A 12009-nucleotide genomic window follows, 5' to 3' on the forward strand; every position below is an offset into this window, starting at 1 on the left:
AACATAAGAGTTTGGCGCTTATTTGACGCAATATTAAACTCGTCTATGGGTATTCAGAATGGGGGGAAAAAAGACGCGACCCAGGTAGGATGCGTAAATTACGTCAGACTTCGGTGCTCTATAGAAGCCATTGTTCTTGCATTCATAAAAAAATATAAAAATAAAGTTTGCAATCTTGTTTGAAATGACCAAACAACCTGCCTGCCAGTGACATCATTGGCAGGCAGTTTCTGAACTGTCCACAGCCGTCCTCTGAGACACAGACAAATGGTGCCTCTTATAATGAGCATTAGCGAGGACCAATTATGTGAAGATAGGTTGAAAATAGCCTTTAAGATTTTGAAAATTGCCTTTAACCATTCATCTGTGTCATTTTAAACTTTGGCTATTCAAAAATAGCAGACGAGCAATTAAGGCAGGGCATTAAGGGCAGGTATTAAACCAATGCCTGCCCTCCCTCCTCCTCCATGCAAAGTTCTCTCCATCTGTTTCTTTTCCTCTCACCCAACAACAACAAAATCACCCACTGTTCATCAATGTTACATCCTCTCACTTTCCCCTGTTCATATCATATTTACATTTTTCTCTTGCTGATGTTTGCTGTTTTTAACATGTATGTAAAGCACTTTGTAACTAAGTTTGGAAAAAGCGCTATAGAAATAAAAATTCATTCATTCATTAATACTGTAGTACTCTCACTCGTCTGATCTTTATCATTTCTTCTCGTATTTTAACCCCATCTCTCTCTCTCCCTGTCGCACTCTCTTCGTTTGCTGCAGTCGAGATCACTGATGTCGGGAACAAGATGTGAATTCGTACCTCTAACCCAGCATTGAGTGACACAGGTGTTTTTTTTACTATGCCACCAAGACTTTGAAAGCAGAGGGGGGTTGAGTGTGAATCAAAGGCACAGCTGAAACCAACACCCATCGTAATTTGAAGCCTGTCTTGTTTTATTCTCATCCTCTTCTGAGATGGGGGGTGGGGGTGGGGTGAGGGGGGGTAGTCTCACGAATCACGATGCATAACAAAGAGCTCATCTGACAAAATAAAAATAAAAAACGACTGAGTTTCGCCAGATCTGTGGTGATGGGCCTTTGAGCTCGGGGAGTCAGCCCTCGGCATATATAGATACAGCACAAATCACACTATAGAGCTACTGTATACAGTGCTCATACATCTGCAACAAAAAAGACAAGCTTCTCCTCAAGTTCACCCGAAACGTACCGAGGGGGGGAGAGGAAAATTGCTAGGGTGGCTGAAGGGGAAAGAGAATAGCGAAAGGGGATATGAGACGAGAGAGGGAGAGAGAGAGAGAGAGAGAGAGAGAGAGAGGAGAAGAGAGAGAGAGAGAGAGAGAGAGAGAGAGAGAGAGAGAGTGAGTGAGTGAGTGAGTGAGTGAGTGAGTGAGTGAGTGAGTGAGTGAGTGAGTGAGTGAGTGATGAGTGAGTGAGTGAGTGAGAGAGGGAGAGAGAAAGAGAGGGAGAGAGAGAGAGAGAGAGAGAGAGAGAGAGAGAGAGAGAGAGGGCAAAGAACACAAAGAAAGAAACACATAGGTCGGGAGGCAATGGGGAGGATATAACAAGAGACGGAATGTAAGAACATCGCTGATGAAAGTGAGGATTGATGTTTGTCTGCGTCCTGCCGTGGGCTGTGAAAGCCCAAAGACAAGCCTTCATCCAGATGGGCAGTTAGAGCAGCACCAACCCTGCTCTCCTTTCGGCTTTATTGTTTTATTTGTTTACATTATAGAGTCTCCCTGCATCTTTCCAGCCGTACATATTTCATTATTCAAAACAGTGGGCACGAATGGAAAAAGAATTGTGTTTAAATTTGCATTACAAACACACAGTAATGTGATGTCAACGCATATTAAGATAAACACAAAAAGCTATGCATACAGTAGTACTGTATGTGGTTAAGGAGTGCCAGCCTAACCCTTCCCGCTGTGACGAAAGAGACTGTGCATGGTAAAGTGTGCACTGCAAACTCCAAACAAAAGCAAACCAAATGTACCTTTAACTTAAGAGTGTATAAATGAAATGGTTCCATTTGTATACTCTCACAGCTAAATTAACACTCTGGACTTTACAGTGGAGGAAACCAAATCAACAGTAGATGGGTCCTGTCTTTCATACGGTTTTGAGCTGTGATGGAGCAACAGGGAGCACTTCCAGTTCCAAGCACACAGGAACCTGAAAGCTGATGCCTGGAAGGCACCAGTTCAAAAACAAGCTGCGGAAGAGGATGTGACGATATATGAACCAGGAGGATCCCCCCCCCCCCAACAGCCTTTTGATTCCTAATACTGCGGCCTCAGAGATCACTGAGGCTATAACAGAATCGACTTCCCCCACCCAAAAACTAAAAAGAAGGAAGGGAGAGAGAGAAATACAGAAACTGGCTAGCAGACATTTGGATCAAAAGACAGAGATCAAGGGCAGCATATAGACAAAAAGTAGATAAATGGTAGGCAGACAGATTATCAAAAACAAAGAATTTAAGAGACAAGAAGCACGGGAGAGGGAGATAAATCATGCTGAGGGATATATGACAACGACGATGTGTGAGAAAGAGAGAGAGAGAGAGAGAGAGATGGACCACGATAAATCGGCAAAGAGAACGAGAGACAGAGCAGCCTCTGCAGAGGGTTTGTGCCAGCGGACCAGCGTTATTAGAATTCCTGTCACAGTCAGAGTCTTTACCGGGCAGAGGAGAACAGAGAGAGAGGGAGAGAGAGGGAGAAAGAGAGAGGGGGGGGAGAAAGGAGGAAATGTGAGAGACAGAGAGTGAAGGAGAGGTGAGAGATCGTGAAAGGATGAGACTGAGAACGGCGAGGAAGATTTGGAGATCAAATGAGGAGAGCGTGGATGGCGACAGGATGGATGAGAATGAAGAGAGAGAGAGAGAGAGAGAGAGGAGAGAGAGAGAGAGAGAGAGAGAGAAGAGAGAGAGAGAGAGAGAGAGAGAGAGAGAGAGAGAGAGAGAGAGAGAGAGAGAGAAGGAAAGGGGGTGGGAAAATGAATAAGAGGTTGAATTGGAATGAGGAGCGGGAGAATGGATGAGAAGGTGCAAGAGAGAATGGAGAAGGAATCTGAGAAAGGGAGCGAGAAAATCATAGTTGGACTGAGGGAGAGATGGGATGAGCCAGGGAGAGAGAGACATTGATTGTGCTTTCACCCTGGTAAATCACACCACAACCCCACTCAGTGATTGAGGGCAGAAAGGTGGCACAAGGGGTTAAATGAACACCTTTTTTTTTTCAACCATATAATACTCACTATTCATATTATTCTCATGATTAGTTTTGCCCCACAATATGGTATAATGCCACAGCTCAGTGGCCATGGTTGTCATTTAACGACAAACACCTGCTATTTGATTACAATCACCTATTGTCTGCAACCGATGTTTGCAATCAAATGCTATGCCGGTAACGTTTCTGTCTACCTGCTCTGTGTCTAAAGCCCTATCCTCTACGTTTAGGCCTCTCATTCATATTCAAATGCATTTTTTGGTCACTAAAACTGATTTTTTTTAAATGCCTGCTAAAGTGAAGATAACAAAAACATGCACAGCTTGCGAGCTAGTTCAGGCAGATATACTGGAGTGGGTCACATGCACGTGCACTACTATGTGGGTTATGTAACTCTGATGTGTCAAGCAGCTGACCAGTTTGGCTGCTTACTTAAGTTCACCCTCAAGCCTGGTTTAAAATGTAATTAGCTGCGTGCTGGTGTTAAGCACAGAAAATAGCCTATCTACAAGCTCACAATCAGCTTGTGAGCTTGTAGATTGGCAATTTTTTGGAGTGCGATACCTGCACGCAACTAAGTATAACTCAGGCTTTGTTCCACTATTGCTACTCTTGCTGTCGCATACCACTACAGGATGTTACTGTATGTGCTTCTTTGCACTCCCCCTGTGAGTTTTGTTAGATTTTAGAGTCCGGGAGCTCATCTAACAAACCACTGGACCAATCAACAGCAGCAAACCTTTTATGCACACTGCCAGTAGGCCAAAGAAGAATATTTTTCTAATTTTTATGTTATCTAATATTTTTGTGAATTCATTACCGCAGACCTACCCTCCGGAATAACAATGAAGGTCTGTTCAAAGTTCTTGATCGGCTACACACACAGGTTTGTGTATGTTGGTCGTGACGTCATTGACTGTATCTTTAGTTTAGTCTGCTGACAGCAGATTTAAAATTCCTAAGACAGACATAGACAAACGTATATTTCTGCACTGTCTGCTCTACACCGTATCGATCTCAGCACAAAAACCTACAGCACATAGAAATCAGATCAGATATCTTTAGATACATTTTTTGCAACGTTGCAATGTCCCACAGCTTTTTTTACACTTGCTTTGGCGATGTAAACGTATACATATCCTATGCCAATAAATTCCCAATAAACTGAAGACAAAGAGAGAGACAGAGTGAGAGACAGACAGAGACAGAGTGAGCCAACACTAAACCGCTGTAGCCTACTAGAAGATATTGCGCTGCTATAGACGCTGCTCATTCCAAAAAGAAATACAAGTTAAAATACTGAATCAAGTAAGAACAGTAGAACACACAGTACATTTACAAGCTTGATTTAAAAGCAATGACTGGCGGAGAATCTGCGCTCTATGGAGCGTGCCTTTTTAGCTGTTTTGCATTCTATTGTATGGAGATATTTTTATGGATAGCTTGAGAATTTACCTGCAGATGACCTCATTAGCGGGCATTTCAAGATAATGGTAACTACAGAGTTTCTCTTTCTGAACATAGTAGTTAGTTTTTGCATCATTTTTGGGGCATATCTTTCTAGTCTATGCCAATGATATCATCACCAGGGACATTTTCAAGCTATCCACAGCTCGCCTGAGAGACAGAGCCTCTGCATCAAACAACTCGTACCACTTTGAACCACCATTTTCCCTCATTGGCTAAAAAAATGATATCAGTCATTGATGTTCCCAGGGTTTCATGTTCCATTATTGTATTTCTAGTCTTTTAGTATCACAGTAGGTAAGGAACTCAGCAGTGGAGAGGCAACTTGTCACTAATGAGAAAGGACAGGTTAATGCCTCTTTCTTCAGTGTGTGCACGCCACTTGAGCAGAGCAATTAGCATCCATAGGCTGTTGATATCCTTCAGTTGTGTCTGACGAGTAGTCTGGCACCATCGACTGACACTGTTAGCCTTCAAATTAATCAGCTACTTTTCCATGAAACAGAGGCAGCAAATAATTAAACGCACCCTTGTCAAACCTTGAGATAATACAGGTATACAGTAGTGCGTGTTTTTCTTTTCCCTGACAAAAGCTTCACCTTACAGCTCGATACGTGAGTGCAACTGACTAAACAAAATATGGTTACCTAAGAGCTGCATGCCTCCGGCGAGATACAATTTATGTGACAGTTAAGGATGGTCGCATGAGAAGAACACTTGCAGGTTTTTCAGACTGGGAAATATACAACAATGAAAGTAGGAAGTGAACAGTGAACAGACAACACAGGTACACAAACAATAATCCAATAATCCAAAAGCAGATACTAAACACGCATACACAATGACACAAACATTAACTAGAAACGAGCGCTCAGTAAAGCGCAAATCTCCACCTAGAGGCATGCCCTAATAACAATAGCAATGTACTGTATGCAGTGTGTAACTATATGAAAGAGTCACGTGGCATGTTGCATGTGCAACCAGTTGTACATACAGTAGCATATACTCTCTTTCTAGCTGCGGACAGACATACACACACACACACACATGGTCATGATCTCCTGGCACAGATGATGCACACAGGAATCACTGCTAACACAGCCCATAGAAGAGGATAGAGACACTGAACTCACCGTCTTCTTTACATTCCTCAGGCGGTTTAGCCTTCTTCGCCAGCCGAGGGTCCAGCCATGATGTAGTTTTGGTGTTGTGACTGTAGTGGATTAAACAGAAGAACAGCTACGCTGTAAAATCCTGGGTATTGAGTACTAGTGTCTGCTTTGGCAATGTAAACGTATATTTTCTCATGCCAATAAAGCCCTTTGAATTGAATTGTCTGTGGTGTCTTGTAGTTGTTTGTACTTTAGCACTAGGTATACTCTTAGTTGCTTGTTTTAGAAGAGAATGCACTTAATACTTCTGGTGATTAGTAGTTTTGTTCCCTACCCATGTTGAATGCACTTCTAAATGTCGCTTTGGATGAAAGCGTCTGCTAAATGACCGTAATGTAATGTAATGTAATGTAATGTGATGTTTGTTATGTGTTTGTATGTGTGCTTTTTTGGAAAAAATCAATACAAATATTTGAACAATAATAACTCTGCACACTCCTGATGCCTGACGGAGGTCCGAGTGAAACATTTTTTAAGTGAAGACAGTGTGTGCGGGACTCCCCTTTTTCAACTCTGCACGCAAGAGATTAATGCTATGCAATCTCAATGAGAGCAGTGGCAAAATAATGTCTATGGTTTAGTGAGCGAGAAAAGAGGGGACAAAGGTTAGCATGTGTACAGTATGTGTGTACGTACAGTACTGCACGCTATGCGAGTCTTTTAACAGCATTACTTTACATATCAATTATTGAACACAATACAGTACAGTTTTGACTCCTGAACACACAAGAAGCACAAAAATAGTCTATAATTAGATTCAGCATCTGAAGCGTCTACAACAATGGTTCTCAAAGTGGGGTCCGGTCCTTGGGGGGGAGGAGTTCCAGGGGGTCCCCAGCTAAAGTAGTTACTGTAATATAGTATCACAATAATTTTAACCACTTTATCCATTTATGTTTTGTCTATTCAAAAATAGCAGATCTACAAGCTCACAGCTTGTACATCTGCTATTTTTGAAAAGTTTTGAAAAATATAGAAAATGTTTGGAATTTGTTTGTTTTATTGTGTAACATAAAATCCTCCGCCAAATACATATGAATTTGGGGGTCCTTGACTTGAAAAAGTTTGAGAACCACTGGTATGCATCATCGCCACACACCAAGACAGGTGGGATCTGAAAAGTACTGAGATACTTTTCCAGCTCTTTCACATCTCTCTCTCTCTCTCTCTGTGTCTTACTCTATGAAGTAAACCTCTCCCTTTTCAGTGTAGGCCATCTCCCAGTTGTCGGGCAGAGGGCCGAGTTCCTCCTCGTCTGCGTCTGGGACTTTGGCAGGGGATTTGGGAGGAGACGTGGGGGCTTCGTCTGACTCCGTTGGGGGCTCTGCTGAGGCCGGGGCCTGGCAGGGTGGCTCAACGGGAACCTCCCCAGAGGCATCTGTGCTCTTGTCCTCATGTTCACTGGACTCTGTGGATGAGACACACACACACGTGACATACATGCAGCACAGAGAAAAAAATGAATTAGCGTGCCGACACTCTCTGGCTACAGAAAAACACAAACACGCGCACGCGCGCACGCACGCACGCGGGCGCGTGCCATTACGTATCAATGGAGGTACATTTTATTCAGGATAAAACACTTGCAGTCAGTTATTCTATAGTACATTCTGTTCTTTTCTAACCCTATTCTGACATTATTTGGCCAGACACACATAGGCCTACAGTACACACACACAAAGACCTGGACATGGATGGTGAGTCAGAGGCAAGCCACTGCAGCGCTCTGAACCCCAGGAGGGAGAGGAGAGGAGAGAAGAGAGAAGAGAAGAGAAGAGAAGAGAAGAGAAGAGAAGAGAAGAGAAGAGAAGAGAAGAGAAGAGAAGAGAAGAGAAGAGAAGAGAAGAGAAGAGAAGAGAAGAGAAGAGAAGAGAAGAGAAGAGAAGAGAAGAGAAGAGAAGAGAAGAGAAGAGAAGAGAAGCAACAAGGGGACAGGGGACATGGAGGAGGGGATAAGAGCTACAGTAGAGAGAGAGAGAGGGAGAGAGAGAGAGACACGGAGACTGTAGGGGCCACAGCATGAGTCACAAACATAGAAGGACGGAAAACGAAGTGTCGACAGAGGAGGACACCAGACAGACAGGGAAAGACACTGAAGGAATGAAGAGCGCGGGATAGGAAAGGAGGGAGAGAGAAAGAGACTGATAGAAGGAAGAAGGAAGATAGTGAAAGAAGGGCAGAATGAATAGGAGGATGAGGCTGGAATGAGGGGAGAAGGGGGCCGCATGTGGGGTTGAGTGGGGGGTTATTAATAGAAACCAGGACAAAGGCCACCGCAGAGAGAGAGAGATAGCAAGAGAGATGATGAAATGAGAGAGGAAAGAGAGAGAGGCAGAGAGAGAGATATAGAAGCCAGAAAACAAACGATGGTCCACAGAGGAGACACTGAGGTGCCCTTGTGCACAGTGTTACATAAGGCCTCTGCAAGCCTGACACTCACACGTGCGCTTGCATGCACACAAGTGTGTGTGTGCACGCGCACTTATGTGCACTTGTGTGTGCATGCCGAAAAGTGTCATATGAGTACATACACACACAGGGGAGAAGAGACGATATCTGTGTAGCAACTATCTGCTTATATCTGCAATAATTTCAGAGTGTGGACAGAAGCAGCAGAACAAAGAACATTTGAGAAGCTATCCAAAGAGACACACACACACACACACACACACACACACACACACACACACACACACACACACACACACACACACACACACACACACACACACACACACACACACACACACACACACACACACACACACACTACAGCAGTCCATGGAAGCAGACATTTTATTTAGTGGGTGATAATCTCTGGAGGTACACTAGAGCGGTTGTTTGGGAATGGGAAGGTTCCTGGTTCGATATCCATTCCTCCTGGCATTGCGTCGAAGTGTCCTTGCCTTGGGTTGGCAGCTGTGCATGGCTTCAGTGTGTGAAAAGTGTGGGTGCACGTACAGTAATGCATCCAACACATTCATTGTAAAGCACTTTGGGGAAAAAAACACTGTATAAATGCAGACCATTTACATGCACACACAAACGTGTACTCATCTGCAATGACATTAAACTCAAACAAGAGAAATGACAGTCCTTAGTTCGCCTCAGTAGTTGGAAAACAACAAGTAGGGAAAAAAATTGTTATGACAATTGGCACACTTCCCCGGTTTTTACTCAATCGTATCAGCGAGACAGCGTCTGCCAACAAGCAGTGAAAAGCCTGCCGACGGCCAGCCAGTATCCTCTCCAAAATATAATACTGTAAAAATGTGCCCTGGTACAACAGTGGTTCTCAACCAGTGGTCAGGGGACCACCAGTGGTCCTTGAGGGGGTTCCAGGTGGTCCCCAGGTAAATGATGGAGAGTAACCATAATGGTAACCAAATGGACCCTTATTAGGTGGATCTTTAACTCTTGAGAGCGTAAAATGAAACCAAATGAAAACCATTTGGTTTCATTTTACGCTTTCAAACGTTAAACTATTGTTAAACATCTGCATTACTTAATTTACAAGAAGTCTACACAATTGGAGAATGTAGAAGAATTGTTGTTTTGATCAACGTTTGCCTGTTATCTCTCCCAATGGTAGGGTACCACATCAATACAGCATGGAATTGTGGACAAAATCTCATCAAACGACAATTTGAAGAAAAAAAATGGGTCCGAGAGTATAAATCTCATCAAACGGTGGTCGGTGGCTCAAATGCCGAATAAATAATGGACCTTGATATGAAAAAGGTTGAAAGCCACTAGTCTATACATCTGTGTGTCCAACATACCTGGCGTGATGGCCACCCCGTTGCCATTGACAACAGGGCTCTCCTCCTCCTCTTCTTCGGGCGGCTCCAGGCTGGCGCGCTGCTCCATGTTGCTGACGGACTGGTTCCTCTTCCTCTTGCCCTGGGCGCTGGGCCGGGCTCCGGGCAGCAGAGCCTCACTCACATTCAGAGGCGGTGCCGCCGGTGAAGGCTCCGCTGGGGGCTTGGGGGTCCCGTAGAAGTTATCTGTCCCAGGGAAGAGAGATAGAGAGAGAGAGAGAGAGAGTGTGTGTTTAAAGCAGCGGTTCTCAAACTTTTTCGTGTCAAGGACTCCCAAAATGTTATGTATTTGGCCGTAGACCCCCATCTGATTTTTTTTGTGCCAGGAGCAGGGACCCCCGGAAGAGAAGATTTGTGTTAAAAAAAATCTTTTTTCAAACGCTTTTTTCAAAAAATAAAGAAAGAAAATAGCAGATATAGCTTGTACAGTATATCTGCTATTTTTGAGAACTACTGTTCTAAACCACAGTTCTAGATCCTAAGAGTTTTCTGAAAAACGTATGTTGCTATATATACAGTATAGGTCAAATGTGATGCTTTCCCTGTTTTAATGGGTCAAAGGCCACAGAAGAGTAGGGATTGTTTACTTTCAATACAAGCCATATGCCGTTTTGTCTTGTGGCTGAAGGTTATAATGGTGAAATGAACTAAGCTATGCATTATGTTCCTCCACCAGTTGTTTAGCTGACAACGGAAAAATGATATTAGTCTTTTTTTTTTGTACCTCATCAGCGATACTTTCCCTTCAATCTCGAAGGCAAAGTATAGCAGAGTGAAAAGGACACCAGAGGAAGCTGCCCACAAACCACTCTGAGGCGAATTTGTAAGTTGGTCTAATTATGTGTATATTTTAATATTTCATATTTTGTATCGTTGTTGGCTGCGCCGTTGTTTGTCAGGTTGTTTGAGTGTTGAATGTTTAATGGACTTAATGGACCACAAAGGAAAAAAGCCTTTGGCTTTTCTGTGTCTCATCCATTTGGCACTTTTAACTGCTGTACTTTTAAAAATGTCAATCAAATATTCAATCAATCACATATACAGATTCTCATTAAAGCCTTTAGGGGGGAAATGTTTCAATGTACCGTATATGTATCTGTTACAGTCTGTCTCACTTCTCACTGTCTCTCCTCCTGACACGAGGGAGATATGCTAGGATGAGATGTGAGGACCGAAGAATCCATTTGTCAAATGAGACATCCTTGCTCAGTGAAGCGTCATTTTGAGGAGACAATTACTTACTTATTATATAGCTGGATCACCTGTCACTGGCCTTGTAATTGATTGTTCTGTATTGTTTTGTTGTCTATACAGTTTGTGTGATATCATGTTGTATTGGGCGCTGTATTTCTCTGTAAAGTTCACTAACTATCCACTTGAACCCTAGGCATCCCTATTTTGTGGGGAAGATTTGGTGAAGATAGCACATGTACATAGCTCACAACGCAGCGCAACGCGTCACAGAGCGTCAGCGCATTCCAACACGTCACAATGTGCCATGTGACGAATTGTGATCAATCAATTCAATCTTTATTTCAGACCCAAGGGCGACCATTTTAACAAATAAAAAACACCATACAAAATATAACAATAATAGAAAAAGAAATACAATAAAAAGAATTCCACCATGTTCAGTTTCGAACATACAGACAAGTGCACCAATGGTTCCACAGTCTAGAGGAGAACCTGACAGAACTACGTAACGGGTTACTTATGACAGAAATGATGTCATTTACTGACTCAGATGCCCTACACATAAATCTATGCATAAGATTGCGTAGCACAGCAGAGCAGGTGGGTACCCCAACACTAACAAACATCTGGCTTGCACTGGAGCTTCTTGGAGCTCTGTGAGTTTGTAGATCACATTTTTTCACCAAAGATATTTAGTGAAAATAGGAGGGGGCCTATTTATTAAGCACTTGGGGGAATCCAGTCAACTAAGTAAATAAGGTTTAAGTTATTATTAATTAATGTCCTTCCACAGAACATGTGAAAATAAAATATGAAATATGCATAGGCCTGTTTCCATTATTTGAACTGTTTGACCTGTAGTCTCCCATAGATCCCATAGAACAAACTCCCATAGATCCCATAGAACAAGCTGGGAGGACTGTGAATAAAGAGCAATAAAAAACATTATTGAGTGTGTTAGTGTATTTCATATGCTCAAATGTTTATAATGAGGGTGCAATTTGTGAAAAAGAACGTAAGGAATACAGAGCCGGAATATGAAAATAAAGACCTGAACAGTGTTTAGTGTCTTCTGTAGGATGTTATACTTGCAACTACA

At 42.9% G+C, this 12009-nt stretch overlaps 1 protein-coding gene across 3 annotated transcripts in view; it reads right to left on the bottom strand.

The window, feature by feature from the left end:
• LOC308091468 (membrane-associated guanylate kinase, WW and PDZ domain-containing protein 2-like) overlaps nucleotides 1-12009 on the bottom strand; it is a 99186-nt gene that overhangs the window by 33689 nt on the left and 53488 nt on the right. For all 3 annotated transcript variants that reach the window (XM_080437093.1, XM_080437092.1, XM_080437094.1), the window contains exons 4-6: nucleotides 9678-9902; nucleotides 7075-7303; nucleotides 5857-5936 (exon numbers count right to left, since the gene is read on the bottom strand). In XM_080437093.1, the coding sequence (XP_080293219.1) occupies nucleotides 5857-5936; nucleotides 7075-7303; nucleotides 9678-9902 (534 nt within the window). The remainder of the gene's footprint in view (nucleotides 1-5856; nucleotides 5937-7074; nucleotides 7304-9677; nucleotides 9903-12009) is intronic.

Source organism: Gymnoscopelus braueri (assembly GCF_963280865.1).
Source record: "Gymnoscopelus braueri genome assembly, chromosome: 9".
In the NCBI taxonomy this organism is placed as follows: Eukaryota; Metazoa; Chordata; class Actinopteri; order Myctophiformes; family Myctophidae; genus Gymnoscopelus; species Gymnoscopelus braueri.